Below are 18,009 nucleotides of genomic sequence, written 5' to 3'. Positions count from 1 at the left end.
GTTCTGATCTAATGAAAAGTATTGGTCTGTGATTCCGATTGTGAATATCTCCTTTAGTACCCCTAGATATTTTTCTTTTTCTAAGGAGAAAGAGGTGAGTGTACGTCAGATTAAGGTGTCTGGGGAAATGGAACATTGAAATTCAGATTAATCCATTAACGTATTTTCGTTCAAGTAAGGAAAAGCATTTTAATTAGCTGTTCATGGAAATGGTGCTACTTTATAATGACTGAGTTCAGGTGTCCTGTTAAAGGGTCTTATCCTGCTGTTCTGTACACATTTCACATTACCTCTTTAAATATGTGCCAACTGCTCTTGGTGCCTGTAATGCAGGGTGTCAAGTTAATGGTTCTTAATTCTAATATTACTGAAGAAAATGGAAATGATCTGTGAACTAATACTTTCTTCTTCTATCGCTTTCTCTGTAATGTAGCGCAACTTAAACCAGGAACTGAAATCAGTGTTAGTGGTCTTGTTGATGTTGTTAATTCACTGACGTCCAAAAATATGTATCTTTTTAGTTTTATAAAGCCATTGCTGCTCTCTGAAGACCATACTACAGAATAGACATAAGATGGCAGTATTTCATAGTATAAAAGAACGTAAGTCTCTATACAAACTGTATTGTTGGGGAAATAAAAGAAAAAAAAAAAGATTGGGCTTACATGGAATAGTAGATTAAAAGAAGTGATATTTTTTGTTCATCGTGGATATAAAATAATTGCTTTCATATAATATGCTTTTATTATTTTTCCTTTTTGAGGAATGGTGCTGTCTATGCTATTCCAAAGAAAAAGGAGTGGCAGCAGTTATTGTATTAGTTATATCTTAGTTATGATTTAATCCAATTATTTTTGTCTGTGGATTAGCACATCATTTCCAGTTTAAATTTTGTTCTCAATAACACACAACATAAATCTGTTTTTGTAGTGTCAATTGTATCTGTGTTTTAGTCTATATTTGGGCCATGTTGGTTTTCAGACCCTGATTAAATCTTATAACTCTAAAAAAATTTTAGAAAGATAGACAAAAGTGGAATGCATGGTACTTCTGCATTCTGTGGCACTGTTCAAGATTGAGTTAAATTTGTAAATACACCGTTATCACATTTCACATATGACGCAGTACAGTTAAACTTGTCTACGTAATGTGGCTGACACCTGATAACAATGTCATTCTTAACGTAAGTTGACCTTTTAGTTGCTGTTCAACTGAACAACATGATGATGTTCTCTTTATAATTCTCAGGAATTGTGGCTTCAATGCTAAGTACAAAGGTGATTCCTCTCCTTTGCGGCACAGGGCTGCTTTCGCAGGATTTCTGATTTCACCCTAATGTAGATAACAGTATGGCCTTTCACATGTGGCCATATAATTGTACACAAAGAACCTTCACCCCATTGAAAACCTGGATATTGTGTGTGCTTCTAAAGTGAAATTCTTATTCACAGAGGAAAGCAGGATTGTAAGATGAAGTAAAACAGAAAAGTATATTGCACTAACAAAAATTATATGTAACCAATCCTCTGGCATTAAAAAAGAAATCTTTCATAAAATAATGATGACTTGTTGCTGCAGAATGAACAGGAAGTATGGTTATAACTGAAATGTTATTGTCATCACTGTAAATGTGAATGCAGCAAGCTTAAGTAAATATTAGCCTTCCACCGGTTATTACAGGTCTTTGCTATCAGTCATGAACAAAACTGAGCATGTTAATAAAAATTTCTAGAATAGCTGGAGTCAGTTATTTTAATTACAAATGAGTAAAATAAAAAACCCTCATAGGATTGACTGGAAAAGGTTTTGTTGGATCAGAAAACTCACTGTTATCTTGCAAAATTGCATTAAAAATATTTCAAAAATGAAATTTAATAGCAGTATGCACTGATTAAATAAATGCAATTACTTTTGTTTTTCTGTATATCTGAGGTTCCTTTTTCATATCATTAGTTTGTTTCCTTGCCAGCTGTGAACAGAAAAAAAGGCACTTCCGTAGTTCAAGTAGTGGTCATGATGTGATGGTACACTGAATTAAGAACATCTCATTAAATAGATGCTAGTAGCTGTCATAGTCTGATTTTGGTCTGTGTACAGCTCTTAACCTCATGTTTGTTTTGTATTTCTGGAAAATGCAAGGTGACAGGTATTAGCCATTCCTAAATGTATTTGAAAAGTGGTTGTCATTGGCCTGCTTTTTATGGAGGAGGGGGAGGAGGGGGGAAAGGGGAAGGAAGAGAAGGCAGAACTGCAAACCTTTTGCATTATTTAATTGTAGCGTTTGCTAGTTAGTTTGAGGTAAAAGTTTGTAATCTTCATTTGTAAATGGGGACAACAAAGATAAATACTATAGATTCTGGAAGGAAAAAAACAAAACAAAACAAAAAAACAAAACAAAACCCACAAAACAGAAGATATTCAGCATTTCCCCCTCCTTTCAGCCTCCCTGAAGGTTCAGCAGTAAGCAAATGGAAAGAATAACCAAACAAAATTGAGCACACATCTGATGCTTAAGCCCTCCTCCAGCACTTTTTATGTACATAACCAGAAGTCACTCAAGCAGCTGCAGCACATTAGTTCCAATAGTTTAACAGGCAGCTTTATAGCTCCAACAAAGACTGTGCTAAAGCAGTTTCTTCCTCCTGTGCTCACCCGCTATGATAGCTAATAAGTGATCTTTGGCAAGAGGACGGTGAGAGGAGTGGTAATGTTTAATAGGTTTCTGTGGAGGAGTTAGCTTGCTTTTTTTCTTTGCAGATCATTATCTGTAGAGAGACGCTGAGGGCAGGCGTCACCATGTTGAGAGCAGAATAGGCTGAGCTGGAGCTCTGCATGATTCTTGAGAGCAGACGTAGAAAGGAAAGCTGTCAAACCGATATTAGGTTGTAGTAGACCTTACTAACAAGCTTATCTGGGAAACATGGCTCAGCAGACAAGTCCGGACACCTTGACTGTTCCTGAAGTGGATAATTCACACTGTCAAAATCCGTGGTTAAATGAAGACCTTGTGAAGACCCTGAGGGAAAACCTGTTGAAATACGAGAAGTCCAGGACATCTAGGAAATCTTCATCTGCTTCTCCCCGCTTGTCTCCAGTTATTTCTCCTCGAAACTCTCCCAGGCTTCTGCGCAGGATGCTTTTGAGCAGCAACATACCAAAGCAGCGGCGTTTCACTGTGGCACATACCTGGTAAGCACTGAGCAGGTTGTCATGAGACATCAGGTTAACTTGTCTCCATAAAGCATTTCTCTCCTTGGTGTCAGGGCTTTTATTTGCTTGCTTGACCTCAGCATGATTCTGTCTGGTTGAAAGAGACAGTTAAATAGTTCTAATTCATAAATCAAGTTAACTTGAGTTGATCTGAAGTTTAATACAGTGAGTTAGATTCCAAATGAAAAGTAGGAAAACATATATTTGCTTCCAAATCTACCTTATTTCTCTGATTTTTTTTCTTCTCCTTCCCCCAGAAAAAAAAATTGGAGTCTTAAGAAGGAAAAGTACTTCTCTGATTCTGTGCTGTTCAGGCTAGAGTTGTTGTTCTTCTTATTATTGTTCTATTTTAATGTGCCACATACATTGGCAATAAATAAAATATATTAATGAGCCCCTGCCCTTAAACACAAAAGCAGGATAGCATAAGTTTATCTCTTAACAGAATTCAAATTAAGAAGCACTTGATAAAGGAGAGTGGGAATAGATATTTTTATAAAATAGTACTTTATTAAACCAGGTGCTAGAACGAACAAAGGAAAGACAGGAAGGGAATCCCTTGTGAAATGATTCACTAACATTATTATTATTTTTTTTATGGTCAGTCATTTCTTAGCCACGTGTTTGAGATCAAATCTAAAAAAGAGATTCATTTTGTTGCATCCATCTGCTGTAAAACAGCAGCATAATTTCATTACTTTCTTTTTCTTTTTTTTTTTTTTCAAATGATACATACCAGATTATTGTAACTCAATAATATATTCCTGCTTTACCAGTCCTGATATCTTGATGTCTTCTATGTTTTTGTCCTCATGAGGTTTTCTACTCATTATTTTTCAAATAAAATGTAAAGAAAGTGGGGGTGTGAAATATATTTAAAGAAAGTAAATCATGCATTATAAGCAGTAAATGGATATATGCTATTCAAGCTTATTTTCATTTGCCTGAAATTAAATCTGCACCATAGGTATGTGATAGGTATATATCTTTTATGTGCATTGCATTTTATATACACATGTACGTAAATCTTTACAATGTACATATTTGCAGCTAAAAATGTATTTCTCCACTGTGTGTTAAAATATCATAGTAAGTACATTTAAGGGGAAAGAGATATAATATTGGGGTTAATAAATGATTCAATGACAAATATATGCAGCATAATAAACAATAAACAGTAAAGGTTGCTGGAGAAGGATGTCTAGGGTAAGGTGTGTGGACGCATAGGTAAGACAAAATGAATCAAAGGCAAGCAAGTTTAGTTTGTGGTACAATAAAATGTAATAGCAAAAAAAGTTACTGTAACTGCTATTTTTCAGAGTGCTATTTACAGACCTGGTTTAGAGTAAGATCTCCTCTGATAGTGTTACTCTTGAAAAGGAGGTGGGAGAAATGTATGCCTTTTTACTTAAAGAATAACTATTTTGAAACCAGTGTGCGTGATCAGAAATTGTGTGTGTCACAGAGAAAACTGGATGAAGTTAGGAGACTTCATTTTCCCTTAACAATTATGCATAATCTACAACAATATTAAGGTTTTCTAACTGCTAGTCTTCATAAACCAGTCTATAAATGGGATCATGCAGGATGAAAAGCACATTTGGGCAGAACTGTTTTTTGTTGTAAGCTGAAAGTAAGTCTGTCAAAAGATTACTGAGGAAATTTATCATGTGTGATTGTGTTATGGACATTTCAAGAAGACAAAGGAAATGTATTAGAAAGGAACAGTCATGAACTGAACAAGCAGGTTCAGGCAATATGAAAGGGCAAAGTCTGGCATAGTATTAAAAAGTAGAATTTTGTTTAAATGCACTTTGTTTAGTGCACCGTTCACACAAACATTAAAAAAATTAATATTGATCTTATTCAAGCCACCAATAAATGGAACACCATTCATATCATATTCCTGACCTTCCTGAGCTTGCAAAATTACCACTTAGTTCAGAATGCTAGTGTTTTTTTGTTTTTTTTTTTTTTTTTTATGGTGTATATATGTGTGTATGTATACACACACAATTCCAAACATAAGAACTAAATTTGTAACACAAAAGACATTGTCGTGTTTTGCAATGATGTGAATGAAATACAGCCACAACAGGTCCAGTGCATGAGAACAACTCATTTAGCTGATACAGATACATAACTCCCTGATTTCTGGAATACGAAACGACATACAGATACAGGCATTGGGTGGTAGGCTGATGAATTCTTCTAACAACCCAGTTCTTCATTCCTTTCATGAGGCCTGCAGCTCTCCTCTTGCAGTGGCTTGGGATGTAAAACTTTTGACACCAAAATGCATTTACTGTATTATGTGACTATTATCCTGTTAACATGAATAAAAGAGTTAATAATCTTAGTCATATGACAGGACTATTCAGTTTACTTAAATTCAGACTGCACAAATGGCTTGGTTATGAACTGTCAAAATGCCTTCATTTGTTGTTATGTGATGAAGTATTCAACCATAAGATGCAATGTTCATGAACATGTCCATTTAATACCGTGGTGTGATGGTGTATACATAAAAGAGGCGTGTAACTACTTGTGATTAAAAAAGTTGATGTATGTATGACTTTATTATCTCTGTAAGAAGCTCTGTGTTTTACCTTTCCAGAAATGTTGAACTGTTGGTTCTGAAAACTGTATCTTGAGACACTTGCTAGGAGTGCTTGAGAAATTGATGAAGCTATTTATGTAAGTGTTCCTTCTGAAGCAGTTGTTTTCAGGAAGGCGTGACTTCATAGTTTTTCATTATTTTTTATTATTAAATTAATAGAAGGCCTCCATGTACTGCATTCAGAAAGGTGGTTATATAACTTGATTTTGCTTGTAAGAGTGTAATGGGAAATTTGCTAATGTTTCTTTCTACTCAGAATTCATCTGAGTTGAAAGTCTGGTAGCCTCAGACATTTTGAGTCCTCCTCTCCTTCCCATTCTTCTTTATTGTCACCTACCTGTAACTCTGAATGCATGTTAATAGTTGTCAGAGAAACTTCCCAATTACTAATTCTAGGTTTTCAGAGGGGAAAAATACTGCATTTAGAGCAAGTTGAAATAGAAGACTAAGTAGTAGAGTTACATGGGATCTTCATTTTTGATGGAGAAATTTCTGAATAATTTACCATTTCAGAGAGTGTTACAGCTAATCTTGCTGTAATTTTAATTACAAAATTAAAACCAATTAACTCATTTTGAAATTCTAGAATCACAGAATGGCTCGGGTTGTAAGGGACCTTAAAGATCACCCAGTTCTAACCCCCTCCCATGGGCAGGGACACCACCCACTAGACCAGGTTACCCAAAGCCCCATCCAGCCTACCTTGAACACCTCCAAGGATGGGGCATCCACAACTTCTCTGGGCAGCCTGTGCCAGTGCCTCACCACCCTCTGAGTGAAGAATTCGCTCCTAACATCTAATCTAAATCTCCCCTGTCTTAGTTTAAATCCATTCCCCCTTGTCCTTTCATTATCTGATGGAGCTCTCCATCTTTTTTATAACCCACCTTCAAGTACTGAAAAGCTGCAGTGAGGTCATCCCGGAGCCTTCTCTTCTGTAGGCTGAACAGCTCCAGCTCTCTCAGCCTGTCTTCATAGGAGAGGTGCTCCAGCCCTCTGATCATCTTTGTGGCCCTCCTCAGGACCTGCTCTAACAGCCCCACATCCTTCTTGTGCTGGGGGCCTCGGACCTAGATGCAGCACTCTATGTGGGGCCTCACAAGGGCAGAACAGAGGGGACAATCACCTCCCTCCACCTGCTGCCCACCCCTCTGTTGATGCAGCCCAGGATGCAGTTGGTCTGGACTACTGTCAGTCTACAGACAGTGGTAGTCCATAGGAAACACCTGGAAAGAATCAAGTGTTTCAAAGCTTTGTGACCAGGAATTCAAATATACTCCAGGCAAAATCAATTCAAGTTCCTCAGAAATCTGCATTATATTGAATTACTGTAAAAGCAGTCATAATGCTTTAAGGTATGCTTAGTGTAATGATGGGACAGCACATATTACAACAAGATACAACTCTTCTGGTGCGTGCTTGACAAGTTTGATTTCTGAATCGTCTCGGTTGGCTATTTCCATGCCTTTTCTAGCCACCTGCTGCCTGGTGCAGTTTGTCATGGGTGGGATCATACAGACTGGGATCTGTGGGAGGGAGACTTGACTCTTCCACAGCTGTGTGAACAATCAGTGTATGTGACACATCCAAAGGTCTGTGGAAGGATGTTTAGATACTTTAAATCGTACGGATTTAGCAACTCGTGGGAAGTCAGCTTTCCTTTATTTTCCATGAAAAATTCCTTTCTGTAGGAAAGGAAGGAGAAGCAAGAAGTATAAATATTTGGAGCAGGCTAGTAACGTCAGTGCAACATAGCAACTAAATTATATCTAATTAATTGAAAGTATGAAGTCGTGACATGCATGTGCTTGAATTTTTTATTTTTGGCATTTTATTATCTGTTGCCTTAATCTTTCTGTGTGAACACAAAATGTTCAAATGGTAGTATTTTTTTTTCTCTGATGTGTGTATAGTTTTGGACAGAATATTTGCTCCCCTTGGGATTTATTTTTGCGTGTGTATTCAAATAAAGCCAGTAGTGATAAATGACATTCTTTTTATTACATAAAGTGGGTTTGGTTTTTGTGGTTTCTTTGTTAGTCTTCCCCTTTGATATCTCTGTCCCTTCTCTAGCTCTTCTGAGGCTTACCTTTTGATGGTTGTTTTTTTTTTTATTTTGTTAGATTTTTTTTTTAACACATGCACACCCAAACCTAAACATTTAATATGCTTATTGACTGTAAAAATGCAACTATGTGCCCCTTTATAGGTAGTACTTTCATCTGAATTCAGCCAGCCTTTGTCCCCACCCATAGTAAATATTTTTACATTGACTTTGGCACTCACATGTGACAATAGATGCCTTAGAAATAGTTTAGATAGATATGGGTAGGGTGTGCCATTTTAAGTTTCAGGAATGTGTAGCTGGCATAAGGGTATTGATAAACTTAGGTCTTTTGTTTATTTTTACTTCACAACATCTTTTCATTCACTTTTAGCGGTAATTACAAAGTACAATAAAACCTCAAAGTGTTAGTTACAAACATGTTGCTGTTCTGCAGTCTACATAACCTGATGTGGTTCTGTGTCTGGATGCAATGTATTTATGCTGAAACTGTACTAAACTGTAGTTTCAGTTTGGAATAACTTCAGTGTAGTCTTTTTCTTACTACATCTTCTTCTAATTTTCAAGGTGTATTTTCTTCAAAGACTTTTAATGCATGTCTATGATTTTCTTTCCTTCACTACTCAGTGATTCTCAGGCAAATGAATTAAATTGGTGTATGAAAAGTATTGGAAAAGCAAGAGCAATCAAAGTAGGATAGGATGATAACTGCCAAGAACACTAGGGAAGGATAGTGTAATGTATACATACATGGGGAAGGATGTGTATAAAATACTCAGCAATGTATACTCTATACTAACAGCTGAAACACTCTAGGGAGTTTTGCAGAGTAGTTCAAACTTCAGTGGATTTTTTTTTGAAGACTATTTCAGACTAGCTAGACTGCAGCATATTTTTCCTGATTTAATGAGATGCATGTACTCTTGAGATTAAAGCAGTGATAAAAAGCAGAGATAAAGCAGTGTTTAATCAGATTATGGTTGCAACAAAATGTAATAAATAATAACATCCTTTTGGAACTATTAAAATAAAGTCTGAGGATTAAGAAGAGAAGATACTATGAACAAGGTGAAGATGAGTTTCTCATTTGCAAGTGACCTTAACCTTTTTAATTCTGTTGAATTAAAAAGGCTAATTAGTCTTTTTTTTGTCTCAAATATCCATTTTTCTTGAGTTTCTTCTATTGATTCTTTTTCTCACTTAAGTTTTATTCAAATAAAGATTTAATCAAGGCAACAACTGACATATTAGTGAACTCTCTTCCACTGTTTTCCAGACTTTTTAGATTGAACTACTGCTTTTCTGGATGGTATGCAGTGAAGATCCCATGCTAGTGTAAATAAAGGATGCATGAATTATTCCCAGGAAATAACTTATTGATGGTATTGTCACAGAGACATATTGCAAATATGTATGATAACCCTATATATCGTCGTGTACAACCAAATATGTTGTCTTTTCTTGAAATTCTGTTGGGTACGAAGGGCCGTGCTTCTGTGTATGCTTGTATATAAATACACAACAGGCTTGCAAATACACTGTGTGTATTTGATGGAGTCTGGGGACACATATGCTTGGGTTGATGGGGCAGAGGTGAAGAATGAGGTAGGGGAACATGATGCTGTCCAGTAGCTACAGAATGGCTTGCAATAAGCTGAGGATGTTGCGCAGTGGTTTTATCTACTGAGAGGAATTTATTTTTTCTGCCAAGCAGGAATGATACTGTTTCCACAGCTCAAAGCTGAGGAGAAACAGATAAAGATAAGGATACAATCCATTTCCTCATAAAGGAAGAAGCAAAGGCATCATCCCAAATGGGAGTCGTGTTAGAGTAGAACTCTGGATGGTATCGTAAAAGAAACCCAAAAACCACTTCAGAAAGGCCAATAAATTGTCTAGGTAGATTAGCTAGTACAAGATTTTTCTTCTACAGCAGCACCCATTGCATCTCTGTTTCTAAAATAATACCCATGTCAACTGTTTGAGCCTTTCTGAATGATGGATAACCTGGTAGATCCTGTATTTCTTGAAAAATTTTAAAAGCTGAAGTGCTTCGCCTAGACCATGGCATAGTCTGATCTGTTTTTTAATGTCATGTTCTGTATTGGACAGAATTTAACATAAATTCTAAATAAGTTAACACAGATAGAACTGAGTTCCTGTAGTTCTGCTTTCATTTTTCTCATTTTTCATTTTTTTTTCTTTTTTTACCTCAAATGCAAAGAGCTGCTTTGCAAGAGTGTTTTTGCAACCGCAAATTTCATTATATCTTATATTATATTGAAAGCTATTGGGTGTGACTGCAAAGGTTTTAACTCTGGTACCCGTCCAACATGACAAATTCTCCAACTTCCTTATTGTTTTTATGAATTTTACAAAAAGTTATTGTACCTTTTATAGAACCATTTTATTAGCTTACAGTATAACATCTTAGAAAGCCTACTATTCTCAAGCAGTCTCCCATGTTGCTTCTTGTTGGATCACTCTGCATTTTGCAAACTTGCTATCTTCACTTTCATTTTGCATGTGTATTTTACTGTTTTCTTTGTGGCTTGGTAAAACAGGTTATTTGTTCTTTCCCCAGTCCTTTCAATCCTGTCTGTTCTGCAGTTTGACACATCTTCAGTGCTTTTATTCACGCTGAAATTGGTAGCCTAGTAGCCTTTTCTTCAGTTTTGAATCTGAACTTCACTGTACCTTGGCCTTATATTAAGTATTTAACAGATATTCTGTAGTTACTCGTATGTAACCTCCATGTTTCAAATGTGTCATAAAAGTTTAAGAAATTTGTTTTCCTTTTTGATTTCTTGTTACAATTCATGTCTCTAGTATATGACTTTCTCCTAAGAATACATATTCTTAAAATTTCTTTAACACAGTCTAACAACTACCCATCTTTTCTTTTCACACATTCTTGAATAGCTTCAGCTTCTTCAGGATTTGTAGGTTTTGCTCCATTTTTAACTCTAATGAAATTTCTTCTTTTTCTCATGAATGAACTTTTTGGTTATTTATTTTATACTTGTTTCATCTGGTACCAAGTACATTTTTTATTATTTTCATTGATGGTTGAGGAGGACACTGAGCTTAATATTTGTAAGAGTTCATTTTGACATAGGAAAGTTAACACAACTGAGAAAGCAGAGTGGGAGAGGTGTTTCAGCATCTCAGTCTGCCAAGGTACTAGTCCCATGAGGAGCAACTGTTGACTGGAACAAGGAAGTTTTTTTCTGTCAATGGGCACAGTACTGACAGACTTCTTATTTATGCAGATGTGCAGTGAATTGTTTGTTAGCAGAAGGCTTCTTTCTGTCCTGATCTGGGGAAAACGGCCAATCCTAGAACTGCCTGTAGCTGGAGCAAGTTACTGGTACTTGGACTGTTTCTGCAGTGGTGTGGTCTCAGTTGTGGTTGGACGCGCTGCCAGACGTGTCCTTTCACTCATGCTCAACTAATATTTTGTTCTTGTGACAAAATAATATTGGTAATATTGACATCTCCCCTCACTGCAAAATTTTAGGTAATAATCTTGTAAATCTCTACTATTTTATACTATGTATATCAGTATGTTTAATAAATGTATAGTGGGTTGAGTTTCCATTTTCTATACCCTCAAAGTTCAGCAAGCCATCTTTTTTACTTTCTCCTTCATCAGAGATGGCATGACACTACAGGTACTGTACCTCTCTGTTCGTTGTTTGCTCCCCTCCTAGAAAACATTCCACATCTATCCATTAATTTCAACATCATACCTTTGCAAAGTCTTTTCATTCAGTTCTTTAACAAAAATATGTACAGAGTTAATACATGTCTTGTCTGTGTTATTCAGTGTATCAAATTTATCAGTACTCAGTAAATATTCTTGTTATGGCAGATAGAGCTAATCAGTTACAATTTCACTGTGACAGGTGCTCCACAAGTATATTCCTGACTAAGAACATGACGTTGATTTATTGTAGACTGCACATTTATGGAAGATAGAGTATTTAAGTAAGCTTTGGAATACTTTTAAGTTGTTTTAATGTTTAACAATGTATGATGTACAATTATGTATATTTGCTTTATGGGCCAGACTAGATGGCATATCCAATAACTTTGATAGTACTCTTTAAGACACAAATTTACCTCTCTTTATCTTCCTTATTAAACAAGTTAAAGGAAAAGTAGACATTCCTGATGTGCATTTTAATATAATAATTATCCAGTTATATTCAAATAAATAAGTCATCTAGCCATTACCATATGTGCATTCTTGTGCACATGTAGTTTTCTTTTGGGGATGGGATGGTTCACAAAATCAAAAAAGCTAGCTATTGTATTCCCAGTCTTGCCAGAATCTTGCTCTGCAGCTGTAAGAACCTTTATTGTCTGCTATATTTTCATAGGTACAGTCACAGACAATTAATTCTAGAAAGGTGTTAATTTACAATCATAGCATGTAGCACATTGCATAATCAAAAGGAAGAATAAAATGACTTGTGTAAATGCATGCTGTCGTAGGAAATAGATTAGACCACATAATTAAATGTGGAAATCCAGCAAGATTACAGACAATATTAATTAAAAAGCCTAAGAAGAACTTCACAATGAGCTCTTCCCCACACCCCCCAAAAAAAAAAAAAAAATTACTATGGAAGAAATGTTTGAAACTTTTTAGTGTTAGTCCAAAAAGTATCACTCATTTCAGAGGACTGCAATGTATATGAGAGAGAGCAAAGTTAGATGCTCCAGCTACAAAATGATTATTTGAGAACAATTATGTACTTAAGTATTACTTCTTGTGACAGTCACAGGCTGGAAACTTTACATGTGGTTCTCTTGGGAATTGCGTATATTCAGTGGCTGTATGAGGCTTATGTATCAGAGAATTAGTTAAAACCGTAGTCATACACCAGTTCGTAATATTTGGTGGCATTACTGTTGGAGCAACTGTGATAACACCAAGCCTTTGGCCTTACGTCAACAATGACTTGCCAAGAGCAACAATATTAAAGCACTTGGTGATTTGCATAAATAAAATCAATGAATAGCAGAGAAGTTAAATCCCACCTTATGATAAGTGTTAGCAATTTTAAAAGTAACACTAAGGCCAAAGCATTCTGAGTTCAAGATTGACTGCATCTTTCAATGTGTAAAAAACATCTCAACAAAAAAGGCATCGTGGCTGTATTATGCTGACCTTCATTCCACGTTGGAAAGTCGATGGATCATCAGTGGTTCTTCCAGAACCTCCATTGCAGTACATGGAAGTAAGAAAGAAAGGAGAAAATGTCAGTTTTTGCTGGTAATAATCTTGTATTTTCACCAGAATTTGTCAGGAAAACAGGATAGCTTTTTCTATGACCTGTGCAAGAATCTCTTAAACCAGCTTGGAAACTGAGAGCCTCTAAAAGAATGTGCTTCCCAAAAATACAATTTCACCATGTTCCTACCATACATCTTTTTTTTTTTTTTGTCAAGATTGCTTTTGGATGAGTCATTTAAGACTTCTCAGAACTCTCTGCTCTATTCAGAGGCTATATTACAATGCCAAACTTATCTCAGTGCTGATGAATATAAAGGATATATACTTTATGAACCTTCAGGAATGTGTCACTGAAAGTAATTTTTTTAGTCAATTATTTTGCAAACTGTCAGTTTAAGCTCAGTGTCCTGTGAATCCTTAAAAATTGTAAATTAAACTGATCTGCCTGAATAGACAGCATTGAAGAGGGTTTCACAACCCCTCCACTTACTGGAGCATCTCTTGCAAATAACATTGATATGCTGAACAGGGGTAGCTCCTTTTCTGTTTGATGCCTATTTTAGTTGGAGTGTGGCTGGAGCTCAGCTGAGTATGTGGAGGAAAGTCTCCGTCTTTCATTCTGTACATATTCTCAGAGCTATCTAGCTCTCTGGAATATATTTAATTTCAAATACACTTCTAGACTTATCTTGCACAAAACAGGAAAAATGTTTTTTGTCGTGTGACTTCGCTACAAGCTGCTATTTCGCATGTTCCAAGTAAAAAGATTATTTCCAATCTAGAATAAATGACATGAATGTGTTTAAAAGCCTTATAAAATGTCATTGATTATTTAAATATGAAATATATATTAATATGCAATGAAACATCATTGTTAAAATATAGAGAGAAGGTGGGGGCAGTTAAAGACATAAAGTGATTTTAGCTGTAGAACTTGCTTGATAACATTTTTTTAGATATATGCTTGGGTTATGAGCTGGACTGTTCAATAGTTGCTGGTTCCATAAATGCCCTTTTGGTAATAAAAGATTATCCTTTAGTTGTCTTATACAGAAAATAAACAAAGACTTTGAAATGGAACTCACCCTGTATTATAGAGGTGATCCTCTCTTTTATCAACAAATTGGATTGTACAGTGTAGCTTATATAGAAACTTACTTAGAAAACTTCTCTGAGGTAGGCTTCATGAACTTTTCAATAAAAACTAAGGCTCTTTTAGAACTGGGTGGTGTATATTCTGCAACCCATACATGAAGTGGAAGAAATAAAATACTTCAACAGAAGGATGACTGAATAATTTACTTTTTCTTTCATACAGTGTTCATTCGTTATATGAAATGAATTTAATTCTCTTAAGGATGTTTAGACCTTGAATTAGGCTTAGTTCATTATATAGATTCTGGGAAGGTAACTGTAACTTTTATATAATTAATTTCATCCACACAAGAATTTCAGAGTGAAACCACCCAATTTACTGTGAAGATTACAGTACTTTTGCAAAGGAGAAGTCTGCTTAAATACATTACATTTTGCGGAAAATAAGGTAAAGGCTTCATAAGAAGCAATACTCTCAGGGAACTTGGGATGGAAGCCTGGAAGTAGCAGGTTAGCTGGTTTTGGACCATTTGAGTGCAGGTGAACAGTTACAGGGGTGAGGTTAAGGCACAAACCATACTCAGCTGTTAATAATGTATGTTATTTGAACTAGGGGGGAAGTCTGGAGTGAAAGATGTGCCATAATTTTCTTTTAATAAGAACACTTTGTGTTTTGTTTTGTTTTGTGGGGTTAAGCCTGAATTTGACAACCATGTCAGACATACGGTTCATCCAATAAATTTGTAGCTTCAAATGCATATTTTCAGAGCCTGTTATTTTTCATACCATCTTCTATTTGCATAAGAATTCATGTGAGTTTACCTTGTTGTATACATTCAGGGTACTTTAAGTTATGAAGCCCTAACACTTTCCCCAAGCCTAAATATTTTTACTAATCCAGTGCTTGTCACAAGCTTAGTGGATAATCCTATTAATATTTTTTCACATTATTTTTTTTTTTTCTGGCATTTGTTCTTTATTTCAGCCTAAAAGAGTTAGTGTGAATATGGTACTTACATAGTTGTTTCAGATCTTGTGTCTTCTGGATTATTAGGAGCTATTTAGTTCCAAGTTTTGCTCTGGCTCCTTGATTTAAGCAGGTTTTGGCTAGTAGACCAGTCATCACCTAGCTCAGATTTCATTTGAGTTGAACCCTGAAGGTGCGTAAGGATACATTAACTTTATATTCATATATATGTGTGTGATCTTACAGCAAGTGATGTGAAGTTGATAACGTTTCTGGCATAGAAAATGCCATTAGACTTCAGATTTTATTTACTGAAATGGTAAGACAAATAAAATTATGCCAACAAACATTACTTGTTGAAATTAGGAAAATGTTCTTTCTGAAAATGGTTTTTAATGCTATAGCTTCCTCAGTGCTGGTAGGGTTGCCACACACCACACAAGGAGGAAGCTAAGGAGACCTTAGTGCTCTCTCCAACTCCCTGAAAGGAAGGTGTGGGGAGTTGGGGGTCAGCCTCTTCTCACAGATAACTAGCAATAGGACAAGAGGGAAAGGCCTCAGGTTGTGCCAGCGGAGGTTCAGGTTGGAAATGAGGAGACATTTCTTCTCAGAACGAGCAATCAGGCATTGGAATGGGTTGCCCAGGGAGGTGGTGGAGACACTGTCCCTGGGGGTGTTTAAGGCAAGGTTGGACCTGGTGCTTAGGGACATGGTTTAGTGGGTGACATTGGTGGTAGGGTGATGGTTGGACCAGATGATCTTAAAGGTTTTTTCCAACCCTTATGATTCTATGTTAAGTAAATCAGACTGATGTTGCCAACACAGATCTCAATGATGGCCAGTTATGGTAAAGATGGACACAGAAGAAAATATGTGTTTACCAGGCTAGGAGGTAAGGATTTTTCCATCTCCAAAGTTCACCAGAAATGTAAATATTGTTTTCTTAAATGTAGATTACGTTTCATTATGCTTTAAGCAACTCCAAGAGCATGAGCAATTACTTTTCCCTTTGCATGGTGACATGAGGGTGAAATGAACCCATATGGACTAAAATAATAAATCAGGAATAAAAGGGAGGGACAAAATTTAAAATGAAAAATCAAAGGGAGGGAGAGAAAAAGAACAAATAAATGATTTATATGTTGAACTGTAATTAAACAAAACTGGTTTGTTGGTGATGTTGAAGTGAATTTTATCCTGAGACTATTTCCAGATACATTAAAATTACTCTGATATATTGTTGTACAGCTTTGAATTTACATTTTCCTTTTTCATAACAATCCATACATTTAGAAACTGACAATCTAGCTATAGAAATAATTTAGTTTAAAAAATATAAGATACCTATGATTGTTTCTGTCAAATTTAGATGAACAGTGTAGCAGTGTTATTTTATTGGGGTGGGGGTGGGGGTGGTAGGGGATGAGGGGGCGGGAGAGAGAACAAATGGGTTGAATTAACATCAGCATGGCAAAATCAACAATTTCCTTGCAAACTTATTTTTGTTGTCTATTTAATGCAGCATAAATAACAGAGCAGGAAGATTTTATTGTGCTTTAAGCTGTACTACTTTCAGTAATTAGAGACCAAGGATGCCAGAGGAGGACCAGGTCTGAACACGTAAGACCAGGGTGTGGGTGGTATGTTGCCAGAAGGCTGTTGAGTTTGCTCACGTTAGAGATCACTTGGAGGCCAAATGTCCCTTCCTGCAAGGAGTGACAGGATGTTGGTGGCTCTGAGCAGCTCTCCTTTCATGAGCTGAGCTCACAATTCTATGTGCTTGAGGAATAAATGACCTGGATGCAAAGACTGTTATTGTATAGATATTTATTTAATTTGGGAGAAGAAACAAGAGCTTTGCTTGTTCCTTTTTTTTTTTTTTTTTTTTTTTTAATGTATTTATGTAGCAATACTCAAAAATTATATAAATGTATGTCACTAGAAAAATACGCATTTCCATATGTAGTGATTGAAAATCTGTTGCAATTGGGTAGAAGTAAATATTCTACTACTATTAATAGCAACACAGTTAAGATCTTATTTGTGGAAGATCTTCAACAGCTAAGATTTGTTAAAGTTTTTAGAAATTCTATTTGCCTGGGTTGGATGTTGCTTGATGTGTACAATAGAGTGGACAGGAACACTCCAGAAGGTTAATCAAAATTAATCACAGAATCCCAGAATGACTGAGACTGGCAGAGACCTCTGGAGGCCATCTGGTCCAATGCCCTGCTCAAGCAGGGACACCCCGAGCAGGTTGCCCAGGGCCATGTCTACAATAATATATTTATTACTAATAGCATATTAATTTGAACTGATTACTAATAAAAAACATTAATTTTGTTTAAATTCGAATTTTATATCTTAAATATTTGGACTATTCTAGTCTAGTCTAAATAGTTTTGATTGAGGTCTTTTTAGTTTATTTTGGGGTAAGTTTCACCAAATAATGTAAGACTATTTTCACCCAGAATGGGTATCCTTATTACTGCCCAGTATATATTCTCTGATGCATCTGAATCAAATGAGAAACAAGTTCTAGAGCTGGCATGGCTACTTGGGTATCCTTTGCCTTTTCTTTCAGTTTTGTGATAGACTTTTATCAAGGGACTTTCTCCAAGGAGTGGTTGCACTGATTTATACGGATAAGCAATATTTTAGAACAAAGATATTCTCTACTATGATGGATAGGGGAAACAAACAAACAATAACAACAACAAAACAAACAAAAAGCCACCAAGATGAATTTTAATACATGAGATGGAAGAAACAGACATAATTGAAATTAAAAATGACAATAATTATGA

General features: G+C 35.8%; 1 protein-coding gene across 4 annotated transcripts in view; it reads left to right on the top strand.

Annotated features, from left to right (window-relative positions):
• The window catches only part of PDE4D (phosphodiesterase 4D), a 546,954-nt gene that overhangs the window by 166,778 nt on the left and 362,167 nt on the right, over positions 1 to 18,009 (top strand). Inside the window, exon 1 of one of the 4 annotated variants that reach the window (XM_040542117.1) lies at positions 2,921 to 3,189. The exons of the other annotated variants lie outside the window; for them this stretch is intronic. Within the exon in view, the coding sequence (XP_040398051.1) occupies positions 2,921 to 3,189 (269 nt within the window). Of the gene's footprint in view, positions 1 to 2,920; positions 3,190 to 18,009 lie in introns of those variants that run through there. 4 annotated transcript variants of the gene reach the window in all.

The sequence above is a fragment of the Cygnus olor genome, chromosome Z (genome assembly GCF_009769625.2).
Source record: "Cygnus olor isolate bCygOlo1 chromosome Z, bCygOlo1.pri.v2, whole genome shotgun sequence".
Taxonomy (NCBI): domain Eukaryota; kingdom Metazoa; phylum Chordata; class Aves; order Anseriformes; family Anatidae; genus Cygnus; species Cygnus olor.
The sequence above is the reverse complement of the archived record's forward strand: the minus strand, read 5'-3'. Positions and strand labels throughout refer to the sequence as shown.